The sequence below is a fragment of the Artemia franciscana genome, chromosome 2 (assembly GCF_032884065.1).
Source record: "Artemia franciscana chromosome 2, ASM3288406v1, whole genome shotgun sequence".
In the NCBI taxonomy this organism is placed as follows: Eukaryota; Metazoa; Arthropoda; class Branchiopoda; order Anostraca; family Artemiidae; genus Artemia; species Artemia franciscana.
The window spans coordinates 40,154,509-40,167,270 of NC_088864.1; the positions used below are offsets into that span (position 1 = coordinate 40,154,509).

At 35.8% G+C, this 12,762-nt stretch overlaps 1 protein-coding gene across 1 annotated transcript in view; it reads right to left on the reverse strand.

The window, feature by feature from the left end:
• The window catches only part of LOC136041516 (soluble guanylate cyclase 88E-like), a 104,456-nt gene that overhangs the window by 61,450 nt on the left and 30,244 nt on the right, over nucleotides 1-12,762 (reverse strand). The window contains exon 2 of the mRNA XM_065726224.1: nucleotides 6,398-6,612. Coding sequence (XP_065582296.1) covers nucleotides 6,398-6,612 — 215 coding nt within the window. The remainder of the gene's footprint in view (nucleotides 1-6,397; nucleotides 6,613-12,762) is intronic.

Genomic DNA, 12,762 nt, shown 5'->3' on the forward strand with positions numbered 1-12,762 from the left:
AGGCCTTCATTTAGGCCTATATGACGTGCCTCCGAGCCTCTCTAGTCCTGATCCAAGCCTCTCGGAGCCCTTTATGGTACTTTTATTGCTTTCTAAAATAGCTTTAAAAAGAATTTCATATTCTCGAATAACACAAACCGGTCTAATTTAATTGTCAATTATATCAGCCTATGAGCTTGGAGTCTACAAGTCTCCTTTGCTGAATGAGTGACAAAAAAAACCTGTTGAATGACACACATGTCTTATTCCAATATATGCTGTTTGTAAAATCTGAGTTGTTGGCTTGTTGCCTAGCCTATTCTCAATACGCAGACTCGTGGACAAGCTACCCAAAGCAAATCTATAATCTTAGCCAGAATTCCCATAAGAAAAAAGAAACTCAGTGTGGCTTGTAAGTAATATTCAGTTTGGGAGGTCTTTTGGAATATTCTACGAGGTTATAGGGTAAACCAACAGATGGGAGGCATTTTCGGAAATAGATTTGAAATTGAAAACAACAGGTGGCAGTCTCTCACTTTTCCCATTAGGAACAAGAACTTACCCTCTCTTAAGAATCAATAACTATGAGAGAAAAATGTTGCGAATCAAACGCTATGTCCTTATTAAGTGTTGCAATTTTAAGTCTCAATTTAAAGTTCTATGACATTCCTGGAAATTGCTGATACACACTTTTTACAATCAAATTACACAAAGAATGATTTAATTTCGTTCAAGATCCTCCATAAAAATTCCATGAAAGCTTAACCTTAATACCCTTAACTTGAGAAGTAGTAATAGTGTTAAAATAAGTGGAGGTATTAGTAACACTAAGCATAAAGTACCTTTTGCCTTTTCAGCATCCTCCTCAACGTAGGGTTAAAGTTTCAACTTAATATCCTAAGTACTTCCTATGACATCGCTCATCCAGCTTTTTGACAACCTGCATGCCCACAGTGAGTTTTGATTTAGTTCAACATTTTGTCAACATTCCCTGAAACTTTCACCTTAATAACCTTAGTTTTAGTAGTAGTAGTAGTAGTTGCAGTAGAAATAGTAGCAGTAGTAGCAGCAGTAGAAGTGGCAGCAGTAGGTTACAAATATTGTCATTTGGTTAGTCCAATATCCCCAAAAACAAGCCCAGTAAGTTTCAACTTCATACTCCAAGTGTTTCTAAGATATTGCTGATACGCTCTTTTGAATACCTAATTTAGTTCAATCTACCCTTCAACATTTCCTAATGTTGACTAATATCTCTAGCCTTAGCAGCAGTCACAATAGAAGCAGTATTTGAGGTAGTAGTAGTAGGAGGAGCAGTGGTAGTATTACTAGTAGTAGTAGTAGTATTGGTATTAGTAGGAGTAGTAGTACTAGCGTGCACACATTGCGTATTAGTCAATTGATCATCACCCTAATCCTGGAAATTCAGACTTACTACCCTAGGCCATACTGGAAATCATACTGGAAAACCATTAGCCTTAGTAGCAATAGCAGTCATAGCAGCAGTAGTAGTAGTAGTATAGTAGTAGTAGTAGTAGTAGTAGTAGTAGTAGTAGTAGTAGTAGTAGTAGTAGTAGTAGTAGTAGTAGTAGTAGTAGTAGTAGTAGTAGTAGTAGTAGTAGTAGTAGTAGTATTAATAGTAGTAGTAGTAGTAGTAGTAGTAGTAGTAGTAGTAGTAGTAGTAGTAGTAGTAGTAGTAGTAGTAGTAGCAGTAGTAGTAGTAGTAGTAGTAGTAGTAGTAGTAGTAGTAGTAGTAGTAGTAGTAGTAGTAGTAGTAGTAGTGGTAAGTAGTAGTAGTAGTAGTAGTAGTAGTAGTAGTAGTAGTAGTAGTAGTAGTAGTAGTAGTAGTAGTAGTAGCAGCAGTAGTAGTAGTAGTAGTAGTAGTAGTAGTAGTAGTACATAGTAGTAATAATAATAATAGTAATAGTTGCAGTAGTAGTGGTGGTAGCAGTAGTAATAATAATAGTAGTAATAGTTGTAGTAGTAGTGGTGGTTACAGTAGTAATTGCATTAGCAGTAGAAGCATCAACAGTAGCAGTAGTATTAATAGTAGTAGCAGCATGTACTTATTACTTTTTCTTCAGTTGAACATCCCTCTCATCATGTCCTGGAAGTTCCAACATAACGTTCTAAGCCATTCCTAAGATGCTGCTTATACGCCCTTTCGACAATCTATATGTACATAGAGCGTTTCGACTTGTTTTATCTCCCTCTCAACATTTTCGGAAATTTTCACCTTAATAGCCCCAGTGTCGGGTAGTCCTGAGAGGCGTTGTAGTTGTCTTAACAGAAATAGTAGAGGTTGTTATAGTAACAGTAGTAGTAGTAGTAGTAGTAGCACTATTAGTTTTAGCAGCGAAGGTAGTAGCAGTTGTAGCAGCAGTAGCAGCAGTAATAGCGTGCACATATTGCTTTTTAGTCAATCGATCATTCCTCGAAATATTTACTGAAAGTTCCAACTTAATACCCTAAAAAACTCTTCTAAAAAACTTTTCTCTAAAAAACGGATTTGTGTTTTGGGAGACTTTAATTGTAATATGTTAAATGTTGGATCAAATGATGAATGTGACCATCTTTTTGATGTATTTTCTTCTTCTGGGCTACTTCCTTCAATTTTTTTTTCCTTCACGCGTTGACCCTTCAAGAAATTCTGCCACTTTAATAGATAATATTTTCACTTCTCTTTTTCCTAATTTGAAGTTCTCGTCTGGTCTTGTTTTCACTGATCTTTCTGATCGCTTCCCTATTTATCTATCACTATCTGTGCCTAAAACAGAGATTACTGTGGATGAGAAAGGCAAGTCTTCTTTTAGAACTTTTACAGATAGAGAAATTTCTAATTTAATACATAGTCTTCAGAGTAATGATTGGTCTAGTGTTCTTGAAGCTAATGATGCTGATTGTGCAACTAGATTATTTTTGTGTCGTATGGGCACTCTGTTGGATAAGCATTTTCCTCTTAGAAAGAGGCCAAGGAATTTTACACCTAAATGCCCATGGATGTCTAGAGGTCTGATCAATGCAACCCATATGAAGGCGGCTTTGTTCAAGGCTGCATGTAAAAGTAAGACACAGGGAAGATCTTCTGAAGTATAAACATTACAAAAATGTGCTCACTTCTTCAGTTCGCTTAGCAAAAAAGCTGTATTTTTCACGTCGAATTAATGAGTGTAAAGGGAATTTGCGCAAGGTTTGGACTGTAATTAATGAAGCTCTCTCCCGTAAGAAACTCAAACAATCTTCCCCATCTCTTTATAGGAAAGCTGATGGATCTGTTGTGGTTAAAAAATCCTTAGCAAGTGCCTTCAATTCGTATTTCACCACACTTCCCTCAGTTCTCATTCCACCCCTGAGTAGAGTAAGTTGTTTTCCTATGACAGAGAAGTCTTTTTTCCTTTCCCCATGTAGTACTACTGAGATTTCTATTATTATTTCTCAACTTCCAAGTAGTTGTTCAGTTGATAGTTTTGGTTTGAGTAATAATGTCCTTAAAAAAATCAGTCAGTTTGTTTCTCATCCCATCTCACATATAACTAACCTCTCTCTTTCTTCTGGTATTTTTCCTCATTTATTTAAAGTTGCTACCGTTGTACCCTTGCATAAAAAAGGTGATTCTTCTCTAATTTCAAATTACAGACCTATTTCTCTTCTTCCCGTCATCTCAAAGGTTGTTGAAAAAGTAGTGTATCGTCGACTCTCTTCATTTGTATTTAGTACTAATTCGACTGCTGGAAATCCTCTCATCACTAACCATCAGTATGGTTTTCGTCCCTCATTCTCTACCTTGCACGCACTTTCTGATGCAACTGAGTTTGTGCGTGTTAATCTGGACAAGGGCTTGTGTGTTTTGGGTCTATTTCTCGACTTTTCTAAGGCCTTTGATATGGTTGACCACAATGTTCTTCTGTCTAAACTATCTTTATTTGGAGTGCATGGAGTCCCACTAGAATGGTTTAGGTCCTACCTCTCAGAGAGATCTCAGTATGTTTTGGTTAACTGTACTTCTTCCTCTACTTTGCCTGTATTGAAAGGTGTCCCACAAGGCTCTGTGCTTGGTCCACTTTTATTTCTAATTTACATCAATGATCTTGTTGATGGTCTTCATCCCCATGTTCACCCTGTTCTTTTTGCTGATGACAGTAACTTTTTCATTGCTGTTGTGGACCTGCCATCTGCCACTTCTATGGCTCAAGGTCTTCTTGATAAAATAAAGGATTGGTGCTGGTCAAATGGTATGGCTCTTAACAGCCGAAAGAGTGCCATTGTCAACTTCAGGACCCCTTACCGTATGCGAGACGTACAGGAGCCAATCACCCTGACTTTTGGGAATGATATTATACCACAAGCTACTGTGGTGAAATTTCTTGGTGTGTATCTTGACTGTTTTCTTTCTTTCAAACCGCATATAACTCACACCCGTTCCTTAATCCTCCGCCAGTCTTCAATGTTGCACCGGATTAACTCATTTTTTCCTCCTGATATTATGGTTTCTCTTTATTATGCTTTTATTTATCCTTACCTTTCTTATTGCTGCTCTGTCTGGGGTAATAATAATAAATCTCTTCTCTGCTCACTTCAAAGAGCCCAAAATAGGGCAGTGAAGGCTACTTTTCTTCTCCCTCGGCTTTACCCTTCCTCTGATCTTTATAATGATACTGGAATAGCTCCGCTGGATCATATTATAGGTAAAAGTACCCTTTATTTTGCGCATTCTGCTTTTCTAGGTACTCTCCCACCGCCCCTACAGCAGTTTTTCTCACGGACAGGCTCAGGTAGGTACTTTTCTTCTTTACGTAATTCTTCTCGACGATTTATTTTACCAAAACGATCTTCTACCACAAGCCAGAGGTCTCCAGTATATCAATCAATTCTATTATGGAACTCCATCCCTTCGGATGTCCCTCTTTTTCTTTCTGCAAAGGCATTATTTCGTCGGGTATTTCCAATTCAATAATTTTTCTCTCTTTATTAATCCTTTCCTAATTTGTATGTCTCTTCTCTTCTTTTAAAATCATTTTCAGCTATATGTTAATCTCCTTCTAAATCTTCTATCTGTTAAATATCCTATCTATTCAATGTCCTTGTCTTGTTCCAGTGTTTTTTTTTTCTTTTTCTTTTTTTTTTGTATATATTTTATAGTAGTGTTTTATTCTTGTTCTCTGTGGTCCATTACAAGCAAAGCTTCTTGGGCCTAGTAACCACTTTACTTTTGTAATAGTTTTTTCTTTTAGTATCAATAAATTGATTGATTGATTGATTGATTGAAGTCATTCCTTAGTTACTTCTTTTTGATTAGCTACATCCACGTAGTGCATTTGGTTTAATTTAACACTCTCCTCAACTTTCCCTGAAAGCTTCACCTAATGTCCTTTGTCTATTTAGACATTATGGGTTCAACAATCCCTTCTTTTACGACAACAGAGACTATATGTGAACAATAGACGAATTAGATAACTTATAGTCCATTGGACCTACGGCTGTGGGGGACGACGCCCCCTAGGATCTTAGTTAGTGGACCTATAGACTATGTTGAGTAGAGTGAAAATTTCAGAATTTGGATTGGATGTCCTTTGGAAAAAAGAGGCCTGAGAGGGGGGCTGGTTGCCCTTTTATCCCTTTTGATTCTTAAAGCGGGAACTAAAATTGTCAATTTCCAATCGAGTGGGTTCCTTCCGAAATTTTTATGACTACTCCTTCCATGTGCAGCTCCTTTTTAAAGAAATGAATAAAATATATGTAAAATAAAATTATACATAGACCCACTTCGGTTTTTATTAATGCATAGACCAAATTTTATTTATCATAGGTGGCTAATACGCCTCCTATGATAAATTAATTATATAATTATATATATATGTATATATATATATATATATATATATATATATATATATATATATATATATATATATATATATATATATATATATATATATATATGTATATATATATATATATATATATATATATATATATCTGCAAAATACTTCTGCTTTCTCTTTAAAGTTTTGCAGGATATGATAGCCTTTGTGCAAACTTTTTAAAAGCCAAGTTCAAATTATTATAGTTTCATTACTCAAAAAAGGAAGCATGAAATTATTTTGGAAAGATTTTGAAAAGCTGAAAAAAAAATATTCAAGTTCTGACCGTATACCCAAGTTGAAAATCAACTTTAGCAGGGTTAAATTAAAAAAAAATATCGTAATTAGTATTTTAATTTCCTGCAGGGCTGGTCGTAACCCTACTTGTGGATATTGCTTTTTAATATAGTTCTATCTTTAAAATAACACGTATATTAGCCTACTCTGTGTGTAAAATTATAAATAAACGATTTTTTTTTCAATATACGCTTATGAACTACAAGCCTTATATATAGGTCATTATATAGGTCTCGTTATAAATTAGAATAAACCGTAATTACTCAAAACTGAGTGAAAATGGGAAAGTTTGAAAAATGAAGTCAGCCTGGACAGGAAGATATTCTTCTTCCCTGATGAGGAACTTGTTCTCCATCTGTGACTCAATGTATCCTTGATTATGAAAACTTAATTGGAAAGTGACACTGTTGTAGTTCTTAAAAGTCTCTTCTTTTACTACTTCTATTCCCACTTCTGTCTTGAAGAATTGCAAGCCAATCTGGAAAATAAGAAAAATAATAAAAATTATTCTGATTGTTCTCCAAAGATTGTTCTGGACTTATGAAAGAGTTTCTACGATCCTTTCCTCTCACGGATCATAAAACTAAAAAAACCTTCCCTCAGAGTTCTTAGAGACTTTGAATAGTCTCAAGACTTTTAAAGCCTCAAGACTATTCAATGAATTTAAATTCAACTAAAAAGTAAATCATCTCCTAGAAACTCTGTTGATACTGTGAAAAGCATCATTTGGAGGGAAATTGTAAGGCGAAGTGTAATTTATTTGTCAAATATATAAGAATTTAACACATATAACACGCAAATATATTATATACTAGCTGTTGGGGCTGTGGGGGCGCTTCGCGAAGTCGTAAGTCGTTACGCGTCATATTAGTTACGCGCCATTGTAGTTGTGTCCCTGTGTCCCACATGTGAATATATATATATATATATATATATATATATATATATATATATATATATATATATATATATATATATATATATATATATATATATGTTTTTAACTACGTAAAACTTGCGAATATACAACATTCTTCGATGTCCCATTGTCTGTGCATATAAATATATTGTCAGGTTTACCGACTCTTGAACATGCAACATATAATTGTCCATGGGAAAAACAATCCGTATTCAGATCACCTCATGATTCTAATGATTGCCCTTGAGCTTCTTTGATGGTGATTGCTAATCGAATATTCCCTGTGTCGCCGTCGTCATTTATATATCCCCCTGTGCCCCCCTGTGTCCCCGTTGTAGTTGTGTCCCTGTGTCCCGGTCGTCATATATATTACCTGTGTCCCGGTCGTCATTTGTGTCCCGGTGTCCCAGTCTGTAATTTCTCTTGGAGTGTCCGGTCGTCATTTATATTTCCTGTGTCCCGGTGTCCCGGTCGTCATTTGTGCCCCGGTGTCCCGGTCTGTATATACATTCGTTTTTGAATTGGTCTTTTTTTTAGTTTTTACTTTTTTACCTTTTTTTTCAGTTTTTTTAGTTTTACCTCATCATTCTAATGATTGCCCTTGAGCTTTGTTGATGGTGATTGCTAATCGACCGTCGTCATTTATATATCCCCCTGTGCCCTCTGGCGTCCCCGTTATAGCTGTGTCCCTGTGTCCCGGTCGTCATTTATATTCCCTGTGTCCCGGTCGGTCATTTGTGTCCCGGTGTCCCGGTCTGTATATACATTCGTTTTTGAATTGGTATAAATTTTTGTTTTTTTCCCCTTTTTTTTCTTTTTAGTTTTTTTTGGTTTTTGCCTTTTTTAGTTTTTTTAGTTTTTTTTTCTTTTTAGTTTTTTTGTAGTTTTTACCTTTTTAGTTTTTATTATTTTTAGTTTCGTTTTTCTCCTTTATTTTTTAGTTTTTTCCTTTTTTCTTTTTTTTCTTTTTTAGTTTTTTAGCCTTTTTAGTTTTTTTATTAGTTTTTATATTTATTTTTTTAGTTTTTTTTTTGTAGTTTTTACCTTTTTTTTAGTTTTTTTAGCTTTTTTTTAGTTTTTAGTTTTTTCTTTTTAGCTTTTTTTGTAGTTTTTACCTAGCCAAGGTTCGAACCTGCAACCTCTCGGACCTAGAACCTGGAACATAACGCGTTACCAACTCAGCTACTTCGGGCTTGAATACATTCGTTTTTGAATTGGTATATGATAAAATAATTCAGATGTAATATGTGGACAGACAGATAGACAAACAGACAGACATAACACACATACAACTTATATATATATATAAATATAAATATATATATATATATATATATATATATATATATATATATATATATATATATATATATATATATATATATATATATATATACTAGCTGTTAGTGTGGCGCTTCGCGCCACCCCAACATCTAGTTGGTGTGGGCGCTTCGCGCCTCTCCCAAGCCCCCCCGCGCGCGTAAGTCGTTACACGCCATATTAGTTACGCGCCATTGTAGTTGTGTCCTCAATTCCCATCTGTGAATACAGATAGATATATATATGTTTTTAACTACGTTAAACTTGCGAATATACAAGATTCTTCGCTGTACCATTGTCTCTGCATATACATAGATTGTCAGATTTACGGACTCTTGAACATGCAACATATAATTGTCCATGGGAAAAACAATCCGTATTCAGATTTATACCGCATTTTTCTAATGATTGCCCTTGAGCTCTGTTGATGGTGATTGCTAATCGAACATTCCCTGTGTCCCCGTCGTCATTTATATATCCCCCCTGTGCCCCTGGCGTCCCCGTTGTAGTTGTCCCTGTGTCCCAGTCCTCATTTATATATTCCCTGTGTTCTGGTCGTCATTTGTGTCCCGCTGTCTATAACTTTAAAATAATTTTTAAAAGTCTATAATTATCTATAAGTCTATAATTTTTCTTTGTCCCGGTCGTCATTTATATTCCTTGGGTCCCGGTGTCCCTGTCGTCATTTGTATCCCGGTGTCCCGGTCTGTAGTTTCTCTTTGAGTGTCCCGGTGGTCATTTATATTCCCTGTGTCCCGGTCGTCATTTTTGTCTCGGTGTCCCAGTCTGTAGCGTCATCTTATAATGACGTCATATACAAAGCCTTATCAAACAGTTCGTGGTAACGAACTGTAGTAAGGAGCGACCCGGCTCAATAGTAACCAAAACTCTAAAAAATGAAATTTTGGTACCAATAGCTAGATCAAAAGAATCGCATTTTAATGCTGATTTTAAATATATAAGTTTCATCAAGTTTAGTCTTGACGATCAAAAGTTACGAGCCTGAGAAAATTTGCGTTATTTTAGAAAATAGGTGGAAACACCCCCTAAGATCAAATTCAGATTCAGCGTATCACATTCAGATTCAGCGTATCAAACACCTCAGATTCAGCGTATCAGAGAACCCTACTGCAGAAGTTTCAAGCTCCTATCTACAAAAATGGGGAATTTTATATTTTTTGCCAGAAGGCAGATCACGGATGCGTGTTTATTTGTTTGTTTGTTTTTGTCGTTTTTTTCAGGGGTGATCGTATCGACCCAGTTGTCCTAGAATGTTGCGAGAGGGCTCATTCTAACGAAAATGAAAAGTTCTAGTGCCCTTTTTAAGTGACCAAAAAAATTGGAGGGCACCTAGGCCCCCTCCCACGCTAATTTTTTTACCAAAGTCAACGAATCAAAATTCTGAGATTCAAAAACGTTCAGAAATTAAATAAAAAAAAAAGTTTTTAAATGAAAGTAAGGAGCGACATTAAAACTTAAAACGAACAGAAATTACTCCGTATATGAAAGGGGCTTTTCCTTCTCAACGCCCCGCTCTTTACGCTAAAGTTTTTTACGGTTTTAAAATGTAGAGTTAAGAGAAAAAGTCGCTTTCTGTTCTTACTTTCTCTATCAGTCGCAAATCTGTTTTCTTGCTGTTCTTGTGATTCCTCGGCACGCTTTCTTTTCTACCTTTCTCTATCAGCAGCAAGTTTTTTGGCATAGACTCTTTGAGCATTTTCCTCGGCTGTTGCCATTGTAGGTTCTTCAGTCATTTTACAATTAAACATTTTTCCGTCCATGATCTTCTTACAATTAAAAATTTGTCTTTGAACGAATTTCTTAAATACCTTTAAAAATAAGTTGTCTGTGTGTTATGTCTATCGAGTGACGTCATGTCATCATGTCGTCATGAAGTTAGTTGTCGTCATGTTTGTTATGACGATGACGTCATTAAGAGTATTTAAGAAAATCATTCAAAGACAAATTTTTAATTGTAAGAAGATAATGAGGTATATAAAGATAAAAACTACAAAAAAAAAATAAAAAGAAAAAAAACAAAAACTAATAAAAAGAAACTAAAAAAAACTAAAAACAGAAAAAGAAAAATAACTAAAAAAAGGAAAAAAACTGAAAAATAAAGGAGAAAAAGAAAACTAAAAACCGGGACACAGGGAATATAAATGACGACCGGGACACTCAAAGAAAAATTACAGATTGGGGCACTCAAAGATAAATTACAGACCGGGACACCGGGACACAAATGACGACCGGGACACAGGGAATATAAATGACGACTGGGACGCTCAAAGAGAAATTACGGACTGGGACACTGGGACACAAATGACGACCGGGCTACTGGGAATATAAATGACGACCCGGACACAGGGACACAACTACAAGGGGGATGCCAGGGGCACAGGGGGATATATAAATGACGATTGGGACAGAGGTAATGTTCGATTAGCAATCACCATCAACAAAGCTCAAGGGCAATCATTAGAATAATCAGATATAGGTCTGGATACGGGTTGTTTTTCCCATGGACAATTTTATGTTGCATGTTCAAGAGTCGGTAAACCTGACAATCTATTTATATGCACAGACAATGGGACATCGAAGAATGTTGTATATTCGCAAGTTTTACGTAGTTAAAAACATATATATATATATATATATATATATATATATATATATATATATATATATATATATATATATATATATATATATATATATATATATATATATATATATATATATATATATATATATATATATATATATATATATATATATATATATATACACCCCCCCCCGCGCGTAAGTCGTTACGCGCCATATTAGTTACGTGCCATTGTAGTTGTGTCCCTATGTCCCACCTGTGAATAAGGATATATTCATATATATATATATATATATATATATACATATATATATATATATATATATATATATATATATATATATATATATATATATATATATATATATATATACTAGCTGTTGGGGTGGCGCTTCGCGCCACCCCAACACCTAGTTGGTGGGGCGCTTCGCGCCCCCCCAAGCCCCCCCGCGCGCGTAAGTCGTTACGCGCCATATTAGTTACGCGCCATTGTAGCCGTGTCCCTGTGTCCCACCTGTGAATAGAGATAGATATAAATATATATTTTTAACTACGTAAAACATGCGAATATACAACATTCTTCGCTGTCCCATTGTCTGTGCATATAAATAGCATTTATATTCCCTGTGTCCCGGTCGTCATTTGTGTCCTGGTGTCCCAGTTCGTATTTTCTCTTTGAGTGTCCCGGTCTTCATTTATATTCCCTGTGTCCTAGTGTTCCGGTCGTCATTTGTGTCCCGGTATCCCCGTCTGTAATTTCTATTCAAACAATCCCTGTGTCTCAGTCGTCAATTATATATCCCGCCTGTGCCCCCGGCGTCCCCGTTGTAGTTGTGTCCCTGCGTCCCGGTCGTCATTTATATTCCCGGTCGGGATTTGTGTCCGGGTGTCCCAGTCTGTAATTTTTCTTTGATGTTCCTGGTCGTCATTTATATTCCCTCTGTGTCGGTCGTCATTTGTGTCCCGGTCTGTAATTTATCTTTGAGTGGTTTTTTCTTTTTATTTTTTTTTTTAGTTTTTCACATTTTTTCAGTTTTTTTTCTTCTTTATTTTTCAGCGTCACTATGAAGTACATATCGCCGAACCTTTGTTTTTTAACTTAAATCTGGTAGGCATTGATGACCTTATCCAAGTCAAAATCCCAAACCCAATCATCATCGCTATCATTTTCAGTTTTGACATGTTTTGACTCTCGCTTTCCAGGTGGATTTTCATCTAACTGCGTTGTTTTGCGTTCTTTAGCCGCAAGCCTGTTTTCTTGCTGTTCTTGTGATTCCTCGGCACGCTTTCTTTTCTTACTTTCTCTATCAGCTGCAAGCCTGTTTTCTTTCTGTTCTTGTGATTCCTCGGCACGCTTTCTTTTCTTACTTTCTCTATCAGCAGCAAGTGTTTTGGCATAGACTCTTTGAGAAGCTTCCTCGGCTGTTGCCATTGTAGGTTCTTCAGTCATTTTACAATTAAACATTTTTCCGTGAACGCATGTCTTAAATACCATTAATGACGTCACCGTCAAAGCAAAAATGACGACAACTAATATATATATACTAATATATATAAACTAACTAGCTGTTGGGGTGGCGCTTCGCGCCACCCCAACACCTAGTTGGTGGGGGCGCTTCGCGCCCCCCCCCAAGCCCCCCCGCGCGCGTAAGTCGTTACGCGCCATAATAGTTACGCGCCATTGTAGTTGTGTCCCTATGTCCCACCTGTGAATATAGATATATATATATATATATATATATATATATATATATATATATATATATATATATATATATATATAT